Source organism: Alternaria triticimaculans, assembly GCF_023758025.1.
Source record: "Alternaria triticimaculans strain BMP 0046 chromosome Unknown scaffold_19, whole genome shotgun sequence".
Classification (NCBI taxonomy): Eukaryota; Fungi; Ascomycota; class Dothideomycetes; order Pleosporales; family Pleosporaceae; genus Alternaria; species Alternaria triticimaculans.
The window spans coordinates 450,652-468,009 of record NW_026055976.1 but is presented as its reverse complement, the minus strand read 5'-3'; the positions used below and the strand labels follow the sequence as shown (position 1 = coordinate 468,009).

Genomic DNA, 17,358 nt, shown 5'->3' with positions numbered 1-17,358 from the left:
GGCATTCACCTACTGACATGTATCCAAGCATGTTTGTTCCGGGCACCATGGCTGGGAGACATTCTTCCCGGTCGGGTTTCGCTCACGCAGCACGTCTACTATCGCATCACAGAACTCAATCGACCTTGGCCGCTCAGAAGCCCTACTGGGATCATATCCAACCATGGAAGGACGTCTCCGCAGAGGAATTCATATCTTATAGATGGCAGGTACGTCGATACAAATCTCTTTGGATCCCCATAATACACGGTTCGATACAAAACTGACTTTCTTAGCTTCGCAATACCGTCTCCGATAAGCACAAGCTCTATCAGTTCCTCAACACAGCTTTGCCCGACACACTACTGCGCTCGCAGCATGATCAACTCCGGAAGATTCGTACAAAGAACGATTTCATCGAGGATGCTGTGCGTAACTCATCAGTCCGCATTACCCTATACACAACTTAATGCTGATGTGAATACAGATCGCTGCTATCAAGCTGGCACCCATGGCCATCCGCCTAACACCACACGTACTCTCGCTTGTTGATTGGCAAAACGCTGTGGATGATCCTATCCGGCGACAATTTCTCCCACTTAGAAGCGGCATCATCCCCGATCACAAGAACATGGAGCTGGACTCATTGCACGAAGAAGCAGACAGTCCTGTCCCCGGGTTGGTCCACCGGTATCCTGGAAGAGCTTTGTTCCTGGCCACATCGATCTGCCCTGTGTACTGTCGGTTCTGCACGCGATCCTACGCAGTTGGAGGGAACACCGATACCGTATCGAAGAAACCACAAAAGCCCAGCCGCAAGCGATGGGAAGTCATCTTCGACCATATCGCCAACGATGAGTCGCTCGAAGACATTGTTGTTTCCGGCGGCGATGCCTACTTTTTGCAGCCCGATCACATCAAAGAGATTGGCGAGAGACTACTCAACATTCCGCACATCAAACGAGTCCGATTTGCTTCGAAGGGGCTGGCCGTAGCTCCTGGTCGCATACTTGACGATAGTGACCCATGGGTCGACAGCTTGATTGAAGTATCTAACAAAGGTCGAGAGTAAGTCGTTCGTCTATCCACTTATGTGTAATGAGGCTAATACAACTGCGCAACTTTCAGCATGGGCAAGCAAGTCTGCCTTCATACCCACATCAACCACGCCAACGAGGTCACGTGGATAACAGAGCTTGCTGCGAACAAGCTTTTCAAGCATGGTGTCATCGTACGCAACCAGTCAGTCCTCTTGAAAGGCGTCAATGACGACTTCGCGCCGCTGTCAGACCTCATCAAGAAGCTCTCAAACATCAACATACAACCGTACTACGTCTACCAGTGTGATATGGTGCAGGGCATCGAAGATCTCCGAACACCTCTCAGCAAGATCATCGATCTCGACAAGGAACTCCGGGGAACTCTGTCCGGCTTCATGATGCCGTCCTTCGTCATTGACCTTCCCGGAGGTGGCGGCAAGCGTCTGGTTTCCACGTATGAGAAATACGAGGACGGCGTTGCGAAGTACAAGGCGCCTGGCCTCCCAGGTGCCAAAGGTTCGAGGACATACACGTACTTCGACCCGAAACCTGTTGAGTCAGCCGTACTGGAAGAGTTTCGACAAGGCCAAGTCCAGGCTCTGGAGAGAGGCGAGACGCTTGAGCAGTTCTTTGCCAAGTCACCTCCTCGACCACCGATCCCTACCGGACCAATGCTGCCTACGCCTGACAGTTCCCCTCGTCCATACCCAGGAATGATGGTGGAGCGACCTCAGCCATGGACACATGAACAAGCGGGGACCGAATCGGCATATGCGTAATCACGTGATACGCGTTACGCACCCGCTAGCAACAGCGTCGTCTTGTACGACACACACCTTTTCCAACTTCAGAGGCGCGGCATTCGAACATAGACATACATCGACGACGAAACGGCCACATAACATCACGGCCGCTACCCTTGATCCTATTCTGGTTCAAACAGGATAAGGATTTGGTCGAACGTTTCATATCACCTTATAATATTCGCTCACTTCTTTGTATCCGTTATTATCTCACATGCTGTTTACCGTCAGTTCTTTTACCGAGAATGGTCCTGCAGATACAGCGCAAAAGTTTGACAAGTTTACATTTTATTTCTGTATAGATACATACTATTGAATTCCAACTTGCGTGCCCTTTGCAATTGGCTGTTTGTACTCTCTCCGTCAACGCCCCGAATTTGATACATACCTCTCACTATGACCCATCACCATCATCACATGTCATGTCTTGAGAGGAGACATCCTCTTCGCAGCTTGTCGGTGGTGTCTGCCTGCACGCTTCGCCAGATAGTCCAGGTATAGAACTCTCATGATGCCATTATATCTCCTAGTTCTCATCGAACTCTATCAAACGATATGTCTCACAGGCTATCTTGCCCATGATTAGCTACCTGACCTTTAGATGGAAGCACATCTTTTAAGGTAATCTTGTTCAAGATGCGGTACTTGGCGAAACTTGTATGTAACGACATCAGCGCAGTGAGTTCATTCATCGCTGGGGCTACATGGACTCACACGAAAGGAAAGCTTTGTAGAAGTAGTTGAACAGATCAAGATCATATTAAGTAAGAATTGCAGTCTTGCACTGGCACACTATTGCTTTCTTAGCAACCCAGATACATCTCATCGATGCGGACAACCTGACCATTATATGAGTATATCAAGCACCTGAGCTCACCGGCAGTTGCCCTAGCCACAAAAGGACCCTTTCCATAACCGGTGGGCCCTGAAATCCAAGTGCTGGGACGCACGTTTCTCGTGGAAGTGAACTGGCCCCCACCTCCGGGCATCCAGCAGTCGACATTGCCGTTGGCGGAGAAGTCTGACAAGAAAAACTTGAAGGAGAAGGTATATGAAACACCCACAGTCATGCCAGTGATTTGCTGGGTCAGGTACATGCCGACGACGCCATTGGCGCTAGTTTGGGAGGCCCCAATGTTTACGTGGAAAGAGGTGGCGCCACTGGAACCACCACCAGTTATTCCGTAACCTTGCGGCATAGGGCTGTTGCCCCAGTTCGACAGTCCCCAACCCGCCATGTTACCCTCGAAGCCGCCGTTTTTGACGAGGTTGGTGCCGGTGGCAGTGCATGTCGGCGCAGCAGCAACTACCGAGGTGACGATGGTAGTTTGGACAGGCAGAGTAGTGGTGGTCACTACAGTGCCGGAACTAACGGTCGCGGTGGTCGTAGTAGACATCGTAGTGGCTTCTGTGACAGGGGTAGCCTGAAGGCTGCAGGCTGCGGATACAGCACTGGGAGCAAAGTCGGCAAGAGCGGCAGGCGTATCCTGAACGGCGACCTCGCGCTTTTGAGGAGCTTGAGTGACCGTTGTGGTGGTCGTGGTCACGGGCGCATCGGTGATAACAACAGTCGTAGCGGGAACAGTGGCAGTAACAGTGGCGATCACAGTCGAAACTTGAGTCGTGTATCCAAGAAACGTAGAGCAGAACGGCTGTAGCGACGAAGCAATGATGGCGGACTTTGCGGCGGCGACATCGCAGGGCAGCTTAGGCTTTCCAGGGTCGGCGGTGTTGGAGTAGGAGTAGCTGGAAGCAATCGTGTAGTGGTCGTCTCCACGGTACTGGCCATCGTTGACAGCAACGCTCTTGGCCCACTTTTGGGTGTACATCGAGCAGTATTGGCCTTGGGGCTCGCCGTTCTTCATCAGGACGTAGGTGTTGAAGAACTTGCACAGCATGCGGCTGTTGAGGTGCTCGACGTTCCACTTGGTTTCGGCTTCGCATGCTGCGGCGCAGCGGGCGGGTTCGAAGGGCTGGCCATCGTTGAAGAGCTTGTAGCCCATGTACTGGATAAGAGTCAGCGGCTGTATGTGAAAGAGGTGGTTATGAGGTGCTTACAGTATCGTCACCGTTGCAGTCGTTGGGAGCGTTGATGGCAACGTTTCCAAGAGACTCGCCGCTGTAGCCGTCGACAGAAACTACGCGTTCACTGTCATAGCCTGAGATTTGTTAGAAACATTGTTTCTCATCCATATTTAACTCCGATAGACGTACCATTTGATCCAGCAATAACTACGTGGAAATCCGCGCGCCACTGTCCACTGTTGACAGCTGTTTCGGCGGTCACAGGGCTGCCCCACAGTACACACTTGATGACTGTAGTGCTAGCGGGGTTGGAGCAGGAATCGGCGGGAACTACAGAAGGGTCTCTCTCGTAGACTGTATACAATGTTAGTAAGAGGGCGTCAGGTAATGCTTCGGGAAGTAACACATACAGATGTTGAACGCTGAGCACCCTTCCTTCTCAGTGCAAGAGTCGGCACAGGCTTGGGTGTCGTAGGTATCCAAGGTCTTGTAACCAAGATATGCTACGGCGTTGTTGCTGCCCTTCAAGTTCTTGAACTTGCTGACATACCCAGCCGGGGTAGAGGCATCAGTAGCAGCCTTCGAGATCTCCTGCATAGCAAGGAAAGCTTCCGGAGAGTCGGGGCTTGGGACTGGTCCTTTTCCAAGAGGCTGTTCTGAGCAGTCCCAACCTCTGCGCTTCAGTGACTTGTCGGCAGATGCAGGATCCGCAAGGACGGAAGCGAAGGTGTCGGCAACCACAGCATCTGGAGAGTAGGGAACGACCTTGGTACCAGCACCCTCACCGAGAGGAGTCTCAGTGATTGGTGCGGCGGGTAACTCAGCGACTTCACCGAGAGGGATTGATTGAGGAAGGGCTGCTGCGCAGCCTGTCATGGCCAAAGCCGCGAAAGCGTGAACTGAACGCATGTCGAAAGAAGGGGAGGAGTAGAAGGCTGAGGAAAGGATGTCGGCGATTGCTGCTGACGAGTACCTCTGTACCTGGGTACAAACAATCTTTATAGCTATTCATGTTGGAGCTTCACAACACACTCCAGCGGAGCTGCCGATGCGATAGATCTGTGGCGTTGGTCTCGAAGTATCATGGTGAGCTGAGTTCGACGAGCCTCGTCCCCAGATTCTTTCAGCCCGTTCGAATGTGCAGATTGGACAAGGGACTAAACTCGCGTGATGGTAAGAGTGTGTACATAGGCGAGGATGCCAAGCGCAGACCAACGATAGCTGGACATGGCCTCGAAGGGCAGGGCTGAAAAGATGTTCCCAATCTGATAAGACAATTACTTGGGCTTGTGATGACTAGAGCGAATGCGGAGTCCAGCAGTCTCGTGGGAGACGAGATGTCGCTCGATCAATCCGAGATCTCGGGAGGATTGTCTGGGGACTCGGGCGTGAGCGATGTTAGCGGCGGCATTTCACCACGTGCGCTGTGAGAGTCTTGCCGAAGCCTTCCTGACTTTGGCACTACCTCTTCGTTGCTCAACCCGATGCAGCACAAGGGAGGTGAAACTAAGTTCTTTCCCCTGGTGAAAGTGTACACATCGAGGTAAGCGAGGATCACTACCTTTATTGGTGGCTTGCTGGCGCCTCAGAGCGGCTCGTGCCTGAACTAGAAGAAAAGGTCCGAGCCAACAGCCTCTCCAGCCTCGCTGGGCCCAGGCTTCCCCACGACAAATGCACACTAACTGGCAAAGCGACATCTAGGCCATTGATAGAAACACCGGAGAAGAGTGTGCGTTGTCAGATCTGACTGCTGTTTGCCATGGTGGTCTCGTCTCACGCCGGTCACCGCCGCTTGCGCCCACGGGCGATCACGGGAAAAGGATTCGGTACCACGACCTTGGGACGGCAGTAGCAAGCCACAAGACGACGATAGACGCAAGACTGGTGAACTCTGGAGACGGGCAGCGAGGTTCAAATCGATGTCAAACAGAACCCACGTCAACATCGCAACCTCATACTCCCGGGGTCTGTTTAGATGGTAACGAGCTATACAATGGCTGCATAAATGCGCTGGAAGTTCCACCAAGTCGTGTGTATACAGGGCTTAAAAAGGGTCTTCACGCACCAAGCGCGCCAGCGCAGAACAAGCGGGAACTCCGCGTACAAGCGAGGACTGTGGCTACCTGAGTATCTCAGTCTATCCCCTTAGTCGTGATGAGCACGACAAAGGTCTAGCGCCACCAGCGTGCCCGCTGGGAGAAGGTCAGCACGAGCTTGATGCAAATCTATTTCTGGGGATGGCTATGGATTTGAACGACAACACAAGCATTCGTTGTCATGTATCTGTTGTTCTTCATAGCGTTCAATCACTAAGTGCATGCGACAACTTCAATACATACACATGAGTGCTTGAGGTCTCTGTATCAGTGGATAGCATGTTTCGTAGTACAAAGTCCTAGAAATTTTATACCACGAAACACGCTATCCACTGATACAGAGACCTCCCCTCCAACAAACCCACACCTCACAACCCCCTAGCCAACTTCGCCGCCGTCTTCAACCCAGTCCCAGGTCTCACATCACCAACCCACATACTCTCCGCATCCCCATCAATCCCCTTCCGCGCTTTCTCGAACGTCTCCTCCATCTTAGTCCTCAACCCGCCCTCCTCATCAATCCCGCTATCCTTACCCCACAACTCCAACGCCCTCTCCATGTCGCCGCAAGCAAAGATATACTCGCCCAAAGCCATATGCACAGTACCCAGCACATACCACGTCTGCGCCCTCTCGCGGTCGGTGAAGAAAGAGGGTTTGTTGGGTGGAATCAACTCCACGGGGATGGAATGGAACCAGGGGTTTGAGGTAGGGGAGGGAGCGTCGCATGCCAGACTAAGGGCTTGAGAAACTGATTTCTCGGCTTGCAGGAGATCTTTCGCTGCCTTTCTGATTTCGTCTGTTGGGTTTGAAGTTCGCAACCAGTGCTTCGTTGATGTGAGGCCCCGAAGCGGAATGGAAAGACTGATACCGAGACCTAGTTCCGTCTTCCAGCGTAGTCGTTGCATGGACTTGTTGAAGTCCTCTTCTTGGGAATGGAGCGTTTCGGCATGCGTCAGGTATCCGTACGTCAGCGCGATGATAGTAGCTTGAGCATACTCATTCGCAAGCGTATACTCTTCCTTCTCTCTCGCTTCGTCCGCTAGATCAGCTAGTTCATGTACACTGGCCATATAACTTTCTGCCGTAAACTTCTCGCCCATCATATTGTTCTGCAGACCCTCCGCGTACCGCGGAAGCAGATTCTGGCCATCAACTTCCACCTTGCCAAAACCGCTCATCAGACGGAACAGTTCGAGCAGATCGCCTTGCAGTTTTGACACGGGGAAACCATACGTGTTTACCACGTTAAGGAAGAGACTGCGGCCTCGAGCCCATGTCTTCGTTGCGCGGCTTGCCTGGTCGAGGAAGTTGATAAGCCGAGGGAGGTATTGAGCTGGGAACATGACAGAAGCGCGTTTCTGCGCGCTGTTCTTCTCCACGAGAACGATTTCGAGGGCGTGGCGCGTACTCTTCTCTACGACCTCACTCTTCGCCGTCGAGAAAAGCAGCCCAGAGTCCTCGAGCAATGTCTTCGCATGCCGGGCGTCGCTTGTATAAACATCGAATCTGACCCACAGATTCTTCTCGTAGAAATACGACAACGCATCTTTGCTTATGTCCTTGTTGACAAGGAACAGCGCTGTGTTCACGGGGAAGGGGTTGCGTGACGCGGAAAACGTCAAGATGCCTTCGTCTTTGGAGATGGTGTGCGTGTAGGACACGTTGGGTGCGCCGTGGTTTACGAGTTCGGTGTCGAGACAGTGCTTGTAAATGTTGTTGCGGACGGATGGGGGCAGGTCGGTTAGACCGAGAGGCCGCTTTCGTGGTGTCTCGGCGAGGGAAGCCGCTTTTATTTTGGTGGCGAGCGTGTTGGCGGTGGCTTCCATTGAGTCGCGCTTTTCGGCTGGGATTGGGGCGGTGGTTGCCATGGTTGGATTTGGGGGGTTGGAAGGGCTGGGTTTGACGTTAGTTGTAATCAACAGACTTTGCGACATGAAGTTATGATATGTTTAAATAGCATTGCTTTTGCTTTCGCTGCTTACCTGGTTTCAGTAGCTGGACGAGTGCTGTGATTCAATCTGGTGATGATATTGGCAAACTTCAGGCCGCTAAACGCGATTCGCAAACTCAACAACGTCAAATGTCAACTCAATTGATCAAGAAGCAACCAAAGAGGAACGAATATGATCCTACGAGCAAGCATGAGCTCCATTGCGGGGTTTTATAGCTATCTCCAGCTACAGAGGGGTACCTGCCATCAAGTGCGGGGAAACAAGGATACATGTGGAGATCACCAGTACACGCGCGTGCGGATCCGAGTATGTTCCGCTTTCAACTTATAAGCTTTCTGGCTATACAACTACACAGCCAAAGTACATGCGTAGTGCTGATGGCACGCGCACGTGAAAGGTGCGGGGAAGCTCTACTCCGCCCAATCGGCCGCTAGCCACCTCCGCGGGGTTGAGCCTCATTGTCAGGTACGTACATGGCCGATCTACTCTACGAAAGCGGTAAACGCCTTGAGCGGCTTGGTGGCCTTGAACTCTAGCTCTACGCCTGGAGCGACAAAGAAAATGTAGCCGGCGCTTAGCTTGTATTCCTTGCCGTTGCCCTTCATGGTTCCCTCGCCTTCGGTCACGATCATGACACTTGGTCCACCGAGCGACCGGATCGTCTCGGAATCGCCATCGCCCATGGTTGTGGCTAGCATGCTGAATTCGCTCAGAGGTGGCGCGTACAACTGCGTCTTGCCGTTCTTGCTTCCATCGAAAGGCTTTGCTGGCAGGATCGCCTCCTTGGCGTCATGCGGTGTGAAAGTCAGACTTGAGCAGAACATGTCGATGTTGTCGCGGTCGGCGCGTGGGCAGAAACCAGTGTTCAAGACGTTGTTTGATCGGGCCATGCACTCGATGATATCACCGGAGAGATATGCGTGGATACCGTCGGCGGGAATGTAGATGCTGTCGCCAGCCTTGAGCTGGAGGTAGTTCATGGTGATGAGAGCAACAAGGGTGCCGTTGTCGGCCTTGTCGTACTGTTCAGCTAGACGAGGAATCATGTCTGGGATGTAGCTATGTTCGCCGAATTGCTCCTTTGAGATCTTCATGAGTGCGTCGTTGGTTTTGCGTACAGCGTCCTCGGATGCCAGCAACATTTCCTTGACAACGTGCTTCAGAGTCTGGTCGTCGAACTCAGGCTTCTTGACTTCTGGAAGGAAGGCCTGGAGTGGTGGTAGCTGCATCAAGCGCTCGATATCTTTCAGCTGCTTGAAGCCACAGAAGGCCTCGAAGTCGCCAAGAGCCAACGCGATCTCTGGTTTGTGGTTGGGGTCGGTGAACTGATCCGGGTTCTTTGCGTGTAGCTTGGAAGCCAATTCTTTGTTCTGATACTGTGTTAGTTGTGGAACAGATCGATGTAGAGACGAACATACTGGGTGCAGTTGCAGAGGTAGAGCCTTTGCTATTGACAGGACCTTGGGCAAATATGGCAGCTTGGTGTGGTTGAACTTCTCGGCAGTGTTCTTTCCCACAAGCTCATCAGGATGTCTGTCGAGCACTTTTTGAAGGTCCTCGCCAGTCTCTAAGACATATGAAGGCAATTCGGGATATGTGCCCATCCACCTGAACATGTTAGACTGCATTCGATAATGTAGTTTTGGCAACTTACATCTCAGCGTAACTTGTGTTCTCGTCAATCTTGAATTCTGTGCCTGGAGTCTTCTCGCACAAAGTCGCCGCCAGCGACTTTGAGCCCTGCTTTCCCCACGGGTACTGATTGCACTCGCATCTCAGTTGTATAACCTTTTCGACCATGATTGCGGTTTGCGATTTATTAGATGAGTTAGTATGAAGTGCGATTCGAGAAATTGGAAGTGAATTGATGCTGGTAAGATGGCGATCCATCGCAGTTTTCTTAAGGGATTCGTCCCTTTACTGTGACAGACAGGCGACGTCATAGCGGGTAACGCAGAAGTAGCTGCAAAGCTATGAGCGTGTTGTATTAGCAAGCAGTCGTCACATCGCATGTGGATAAGGAAAGCGCTTGGCGATTGTACCGAGCTTCCGCTTTAGCTGTGAATCTGTCTTTTTGCTGGAGTTTCCCATGTTGAAGATCTTGACGTAGAACCTCGCGAGTCTTGGCGAGCGATCTTTGAAGACGTTGTATTCTTCGCGTTATCTTGCATCTCACCATCTGGAACCGGAACTACCGTAATTCAAAGTGGAAAACTCATGCGATGTTTCTTCTGCGTAGTGCATCCACTATGCGCTCCTTGAAGGTGAAAGTCGGCGAATACGAACGTCTTCGCGGAAAGGCCAGATATCGGCAGCGTTTGAATCCCGTATCTGAATGATTGTGCTCAGCAAAGGCATGTGCTAAGTCCGTATCGCCTCTATTCTGGGATGATTGCGGGCTTGGCGAAGCCCATGGTGTGCTATCATTGAAGTTGACGATAGCCCGCTCGGAAGGAGATAACGCAACGTGGAAGAGTTGCACCACGTGCAAGCGCGGCGTTGAGCAGTAATCACTGGCGACGAGAAGCACCAACAACTTATATGCAAATCCATGTGGAATGCCAAAAGACACGCCGGTACTCAGGCAACGTGACTCCTCCCCTCAGCCCGCTGCCCCTGCCCTGCGGCCGCTAAGGCAAGGTCCCTCCTGCCAAGGCCCATCGCATCGCATCCCATGTCGTCGCGTGTCTAGATTAATTCGACCCTTTCCGCGACCGCACAGCATCCCCCAGCCCCAGTCGTGCCCGTCTTCTGCATAGCGGCCGTCCATCTCTTTCGCATAACCCGCAATGTTCTCGTAACGAATTTCCACGCCCAATTCCCGACTTCACGATCTCCAAGTGGCCCATCGCTCGCTCCGCTTTCACCAATCCCGAACCAAACCGCAATTGCGAGTGATCTTCCCGAGACCACGGACGCTTACGACACATCATGCATTTCGCCATGCCCCCGAGGAAAACGTCGCGACCACCGCCCTATGCCGCCCGCAACCAGAGCGGAGGAATTGCGATTCCACCTGCGCTTAAGAACCTCCTTCGCAGCAGGGCAGGACGGTTGATAGTCGGCGGTGTACTGGGCTTCTTTGTCCTGATATGGATGCTGAGTGGTAGTGGAGGAACCAGCAGAAGGACAGCTTCTAAAGTTGGGGGTTGGACAGCCGCGAACATACCCAAGCCGGCGATAGGGAGCGGACCGCCCGTAGTGGTGATTACAACAATAGATCCCAAGGCCGACCCGGTCTGGATACAAAAGATCAAGAGCAACAGGGAAGAATACGCCAAGAAACATGGTACGTCTGAAGTCTCTCTTCCAACACATTGCGATATCAGAGTAAAGAGTCATACTAACCCCCCGTCCCAGGCTACCTAACCTTCTTCCCCACCGCAGACCAATACCCCATCGGCAACTCCCCCGCGACCTGGTCGCGCGTCCCCGGCACCCGCCACGCCATGACGCTCTACCCAACCTCGACATTCTTCTGGTACCTCGACGCCACAGCGCTCATCATGAACACCGCACTCCCCATCCACACCCACCTGCTCACACCCGCCAAGCTCGAAACCCACATGATCACCAACGCGCCCGTCGTGCCCCCCGACAGCGTCATCAAAACCTTCAGCAACCTCAAGGGCGACAGAATAGATTTCGTCGTCACACAGGACAAGGACGGATTGGCGCCGAGCAGTTTCGTGGTGAGGAACGGGGAGTGGGCCAAGTTCTTCCTGGATGCTTGGTTCGATCCGATATACAGGAGTTATAACTTCCAGAAGGCGGAGAGTCATGCGTTGGAACATATTGTTCAGTGAGTTTCTCCTTTTCCGATGCCGAATTGTGTATGAAAGGAGACGTCACTAACCGCTGCATTCCAGATGGCACGGCACCATCCTCGCCAAACTAGCCATGGTCCCCCAGAACCTCCTCAACGCCTACGCGACCGGCCCCGCAAGCCCCAAAGACGGACAGTTTACAGAAGGCGATCTCGTTGCCAACTTCCCCGGCTGCGATAAAGACGGACGCGATTGCGCAAAGGAACAAGAACAGTTCTGGGCTATACTCGAGCAGGGCAAGAACTAGAAAAGCAATCGCCGGTGTCACCTTGAGGGCAGTTGCGCAACGTAGGAAGCTTTTGAGTAGAGCGTTGGAGTAAATGTGTATTGGATATATGTGAAAGAAAGATATTGGATAGGCGTAATAGGCGTATGGGAGACGCAATTGTCTTGGAGACTACAAGTCAACGTGACTGAATCGACGCATTACGGAGTTCATATACGGTGTAGACGAATATCATTGACACAAACGTTTAGCTTCGTGATCATGCTTCATATCCCTAATATACACAACTAATCTACACATGCCCTCCTTCCAACACCCTACTCCCCACCCTTCGGCTTCCGCTGCTTCTTAACACTAACCATACTCCTCCTCGGCCTAACCTTCCTATCCCTAGTAGCCACATACTTCGGCCCACTAACCGTACTCGCACACATTGGCCTCCTCTGTCCGACAAACTTGCCCAGCGGGCTAAACACTTCCACCTCCGGATAATCCTCCTCCCATTCTGCCATCTTATCCCTCATATCGTCTTCGTAGAACTCTTCTTCTAGAACCTCCTCTGCATCCCGTCCTTCCTCTTCCGCGCGGGCAAGTGCAGCGAACTTTCTGCTCTTACGCTCTTCCTCCTCCTTGAGGCGCGTAATGCGGTCGAATTTCGCTTGATTGGGGTCTTTCTTCTCAAGACCAGATGGCTTCCAGCCCTGGGGTCGTCGGGTCTGTGCACTGACTTCTACCCAGCCTACGCCCTCAATCAGGATATCCGTGCTCCAGACGCGGAAGGGCAGGTTTTCGGGCTTCATCTTGCCTGCCACGGGGGAGGTGACGGGGCCGGCGAGTTTCTTAGTCGCGTCCCATTTGAGCTGGAATTTACCGGCTGAGTTCATCTTGGGACCTACGTGGGGAGCGAGTATGGGGGCGACTTGGAGTTGGCGGTCCGAGGTTTGCGCTTGGTAGTCTATGGCTTTTTCGGTCCGCGTTACGTGCGGGTAGATGGGGACGAAGGGGTGGACGAGGAAGACTAGGTCGGGGGTTGCGGGTGTGATGCGGATTAGTCCGCCCCCGAGGATGAGGGATTGTCCGGGCTTGAGGATGTAGCGTTCGGAGTTTATGCGGTTCTTCATTACTAGGTCGTCGTGGGCGGCGGGTTGGACAAAGGTTTCTAGACCGGGTGTTGTGCGGGCGAGGCCGGGGAGGTCGATGAGTTCGCCTCTGTTGTTGCCAAAGGGGATGCGGATTGGGGAGGCGGTTGTTCCGGGGAGCGAGGAGGCGATTGGGAGGACGGGGTATGGTGTGTACGGTTGAGGTGGTGGCAGGAGCGCATCAGGATCGTCGAAATCCTCCTCTTCAGCTTCTTCCTCAAGTTCTGCGGGAGGCTTATGGAGATGTTGCTTAGGTTTGTTCTTCAGTCGTTCCGTCTCGGCGTCCTCTTCGGCGAGCAGTGCTTGTACACGGGTGAGCTCTTCCAGCGACTTTGCGCTGCTGAGCATTGCTTCACGCTCGGCTGCGCTCCGTATCTTGCGCACATCTTGGTAATCTGCTCCTCGCCCTTTTGGAAAGACAGCCTCAAAGAGGTTCGACTTTCCTACGTTGACCTTTCCGACCATCCAGCCTGCACCTCCGCGCTCCCAGATGTCTTCTTTGACTTGTTTGGTCCACCATCCCCGCTTTGCGCTCACAAGCCGCACGTTGCCCAACCGCGCATTCGCGTTCTGTCGCCCGAGCGCATCTCGAAGCACGTCTCGGACGTATGGCATCAGAACATCCACCTGCTCTTTCTTTGGCGCAAGCAGGTCAGCCCTCGTGATGATGAAGCTGACCTCTGCAATGCGATCATTGGCGACCCATCCCTTGTGTTTTGCGCGTCGGTTCTGAGTCCGAAGTTTGGGTATCCGCAGGGACGACTGGAGGTTTGGGACTATGGATAGCGGGAAGTCGGCGGCATCGACAACATGGTAGATGTGATTGCGGCGGTGGGGCGACTCTGCGATGGTCTGCTGTATAGATTCGACGGTCGGGTGGTGGATAGGCGATCCTTTGCGGTGGTGGATGAGGTTGTGGCATCGGTCGCATACGGGCGTGGACGGCGTTTCGTCCTCTGGCTGTGTTTCGATGCTTTCGTCCTGAAGCCCCAATTCTCCGAGCAGCTCAGGATTCACATTCTTGAGCGCCTTGGCATAGATGTCGTCCTCGACAGTCGCCTCTTTTGCCTTTTGGACACCGTCAAGGTATTCCCGTATCGAGTTGCGGTCTACGTCGTAGTACCCGGCCTCCCTCTTGTTGTATATCTGGGACGGCGCACCGCATCCTGGACATGCCCGTGGCAGTGACCTCTGGGTTGAGGATGTGTCTGGTGAGGTTTTACTGGGAGGAGCGTCGCTGGTATCGAGAGGAGGGGCGGTGGCATTGATTTGGTCCTGAGGCGTTACAAAAGTCGAATACTTCTTCAGAGGTTCTTTCTGCGGCGTTCGGCGGCGATGAGAGGCTATGGGCGCTCTGACCAGTGCGGGACAGAGGAAGAGAGGGACCGAGGCCTCATGGTTCAGCAGCGTCCTGGCTTGCCTTAGAGCGGGTCGCATAGTGTACGGGAAGTCTTACTGAATGTCAACCCAGGTCAATTCACCCACGCGACGCGCCCGTTTGCCATGAAAATTAGTGAAGGCCGCCGGAGTTAGCAGGGGTGGCTCAGCTAAGCGAATCGGAGGCGATCGTGGCTGCCCCGAGTCATCGAAGCTCTCCCGCGAAACGGGCGACGGGGAGTTTATTGCTTTTCTGGGGTATTTTGCTCAGACCACCCACTACAATAGTCGACGGGAAGCTCTATCACCCTTTTCTCTCCCTCTACGCTGCACCTCAACTCCCCTTCCACCCCGCACACAACTCAACCATGCTCGCGTCATCAAGAACGGCGCTGCGCCAGGCGGCGACTAAGCAGCTGTCCCTCAGGACCAGCGTCCGAGCTGTCTCCGCTTGGTCGCAGGTACCGCAGGGTCCTCCAGTAAGTGGCAAAAGCAATTGGGCCCCAGTCGTGTTTCACCAGAGCTAACTGCCTCCCAGGATGTAAGTACAGCTCCTGATAAGATAGGCCACACCGTAGCTCACCGCCCCGCCTCAGGCCATTCTAGGTATCACCGAAGCCTTCAAGGCCGACAGCAACCCCAAGAAGATCAACTTGGGTTAGTATAAGCTCTTCAATCCGACATGGAAGGCGCGACTGACAGCCATCGACAGGTGTTGGTGCCTACCGTGACGACAAGGGCAAGCCCTACGTCCTGCCATCCGTAAGGGAAGCAGAGGAGAAGATTGTCAAGTCATCGCTCGACAAAGAGTACGCCGGCATCACCGGTGTCCCCAACTTCACCAAGGCTGCCCTCAGGCTCGCATACGGCGCCGACTCTACGCCCCTCAACGACGACTGCATCGCCGTCACCCAGACCATCTCCGGTACCGGTGCCCTCCGCATTGGTGGTGCCTTCCTCGAGCGCCACTACCCCGGCGCGAAGGCCATCTACATTCCCACGCCGTCATGGGCCAACCACAACGCTGTCTTCAAGGACTCCGGCCTCAAGGTCGAGAAGTACCGCTACTACAACAAGGACACCATTGGCCTCGACTTTGACGGCATGGTGGCCGACATCAAGGCCATGCCCAAGAACAGCATCGTCCTGCTCCACGCCTGTGCCCACAACCCTACTGGTGTAGATCCTACCGAGGAGCAGTGGGTTCAGATCGCTGAGGCTGTCAAGGCTGGCGACCACTACCCCTTCTTCGACATGGCCTACCAGGGCTTTGCAAGTGGTGACACCACAAAGGACGCCTTCGCTCTCCGTCACTTCATCAAGGAGGGTCTCCGCCCCTGCCTGGCTCAGTCTTTCGCCAAGAACATGGGTCTCTACGGCGAGCGTGTTGGTGCTTTCTCCATCGTCTGCGAGTCCGCCGACGAGAAGAAGCGCGTCGACTCTCAGATCAAGATCCTCGTCCGCCCATTGTACTCTAACCCCCCAGTTCACGGTGCCCGCATTGCCTCTGAGATTCTGAACGACGCTTCGCTCAACAAGCAATGGCTCGGTGAGGTCAAGGGCATGGCTGACCGCATCATCACCATGCGTGCCCTCCTCAAGGAAAACCTCGAGAAGCTCGGCAGCAAGCACGACTGGAGCCACATCACCTCCCAGATTGGCATGTTCGCGTACACTGGTCTGACAGCCGAGCAGATGGACAAGCTCGCGAAGGAGGTAGGTTTATGTCTTGCAACCATCTTGACATCAGCAGCGCTAACCGCCATGACAGCACTCAGTCTATGCTACCAAGGACGGCCGTATCTCGGTCGCGGGTATCACCAGCGAGAACGTCGGCCGCCTGGCCGAGGCCATCTACAAGGTCAAGGGTTAGGGTCGTCATGACAGTGTTCTACTTCCTTCCGTGATTCAGCGAACCTTGTGACATAACATGGCGCCAGCATTGTACCATGCAGACAGCATCGGCGGCTAGATTATACAATGAAAAAGCATACGAGAAATGAAACGGCTCACGATCTTACAACCTCCTCTCATGCCGTCTTTTGTGTTCTCGGATCGAAGTACCTGATTCGTTTAATTTGGTCGATCCTCCAATCCTTCACCGAAGTTTTGTTCCCACTCAGACTTCACCCACTTTATCCCCACACCCCACGAGTGGTTGGTCCTGTCGTTTGCGAGTTCATCGGTAATATACAGATCATTACCTAGCATAGTATCGCTGGAAACTCGCACAGCACTGTGCAATGACGCTAGTTCCCGTGCGCTGGGACATCGTGATCGCGAATGACAAACGCACGCCTACCTGTCCGGTTTCACTCACTTGCATATGCGGGATACCAAAAGGGTGTTCAAGGCCTACAGGCGGAGCTGCTTCGGTTTGTGTCGCGCCAAGGTCTCCGAAAACAACGAAGCCAAGTTTTGTGTGCTTCACGGTTCGACAAGTTGCGCCGGTACCGCACACCGCATCGTTCAGCAAGTGACCGTACCGATGAAACCGTCACGCTAACTACTCCACTCAGTGACCCTGCAGCTGCGATCCGCAGGTTCCTTGTCCTGCACGCCTGCATCACGAACGCTGATCCCAGACGCCTCTACGCACTATTGCTTCCGTCATCCGTAGCCCCTGCTCCAGCAACAGGAAAGTATCGAAGCTTTGCAGCTCGGAGGAGGCCGGACGAACGAGCATGATTCAGGTGCATTGCAGGTTTCTGCGAGAAAAGAGGTCAGGGTCCAAGGTGCATGCCTGTCTGTGGAGTGGGTGCCCGGGCCTATGGCGTTTACTCGTTTCCAAGACGCATGTGCTGGCAAAGGTTGGAATTATCTTAATAGGACCTCTACACGGCCGTTGAGAGCGCGCAACGCATGGAATCCAACGGCGACCTGTCGAGGTA

At 53.7% G+C, this 17,358-nt stretch overlaps 7 protein-coding genes across 7 annotated transcripts; 3 read left to right on the top strand and 4 right to left on the bottom strand.

Annotated features, from left to right (window-relative positions):
• Nucleotides 1-29: 29 nt before the first annotated feature.
• Nucleotides 30-1,798, top strand: J4E78_009295 (uncharacterized protein; the record flags this gene model as incomplete). The annotated part of the gene is made up of 4 exons (XM_049369888.1): nt 30-209; nt 276-407; nt 467-1,047; nt 1,108-1,798. The coding sequence occupies 4 exons, from the start codon at nt 30-32 to the stop codon at nt 1,796-1,798; spliced, it is 1,584 nt and encodes a 527-aa protein (XP_049218518.1).
• An 827-nt stretch (nt 1,799-2,625) lies between these two features.
• On the bottom strand, nt 2,626-4,756 carry J4E78_009294 (uncharacterized protein; the record flags this gene model as incomplete). The annotated part of the gene is made up of 4 exons (XM_049369887.1): nt 2,626-3,828; nt 3,881-3,981; nt 4,037-4,201; nt 4,258-4,756. 4 exons carry the CDS (start codon nt 4,754-4,756, stop codon nt 2,626-2,628), a joined length of 1,968 nt encoding a protein of 655 aa, XP_049218517.1.
• Nucleotides 4,757-6,311: 1,555 nt separating this feature from the next.
• J4E78_009293 (uncharacterized protein) lies at nt 6,312-7,814 on the bottom strand (the record flags this gene model as incomplete). The annotated part of the gene is made up of 1 exon (XM_049369886.1): nt 6,312-7,814. The coding sequence occupies one exon, from the start codon at nt 7,812-7,814 to the stop codon at nt 6,312-6,314; it is 1,503 nt and encodes a 500-aa protein (XP_049218516.1).
• A 566-nt stretch (nt 7,815-8,380) lies between these two features.
• Nucleotides 8,381-9,698, bottom strand: J4E78_009292 (uncharacterized protein; the record flags this gene model as incomplete). The annotated part of the gene is made up of 3 exons (XM_049369885.1): nt 8,381-9,268; nt 9,317-9,506; nt 9,553-9,698. 3 exons carry the CDS (start codon nt 9,696-9,698, stop codon nt 8,381-8,383), a joined length of 1,224 nt encoding a protein of 407 aa, XP_049218515.1.
• A 1,143-nt stretch (nt 9,699-10,841) lies between these two features.
• J4E78_009291 (uncharacterized protein) lies at nt 10,842-11,972 on the top strand (the record flags this gene model as incomplete). The annotated part of the gene is made up of 3 exons (XM_049369884.1): nt 10,842-11,187; nt 11,259-11,700; nt 11,768-11,972. 3 exons carry the CDS (start codon nt 10,842-10,844, stop codon nt 11,970-11,972), a joined length of 993 nt encoding a protein of 330 aa, XP_049218514.1.
• Nucleotides 11,973-12,268: 296 nt separating this feature from the next.
• Nucleotides 12,269-14,527, bottom strand: J4E78_009290 (uncharacterized protein; the record flags this gene model as incomplete). Its single annotated transcript, XM_049369883.1, has 1 exon — nt 12,269-14,527. The coding sequence occupies one exon, from the start codon at nt 14,525-14,527 to the stop codon at nt 12,269-12,271; it is 2,259 nt and encodes a 752-aa protein (XP_049218513.1).
• Nucleotides 14,528-14,835: 308 nt separating this feature from the next.
• Nucleotides 14,836-16,340, top strand: GOT2 (Aspartate aminotransferase, mitochondrial; the record flags this gene model as incomplete). The annotated part of the gene is made up of 4 exons (XM_049369882.1): nt 14,836-14,946; nt 15,046-15,124; nt 15,180-16,183; nt 16,239-16,340. 4 exons carry the CDS (start codon nt 14,836-14,838, stop codon nt 16,338-16,340), a joined length of 1,296 nt encoding a protein of 431 aa, XP_049218512.1.
• Nucleotides 16,341-17,358: the final 1,018 nt, after the last annotated feature.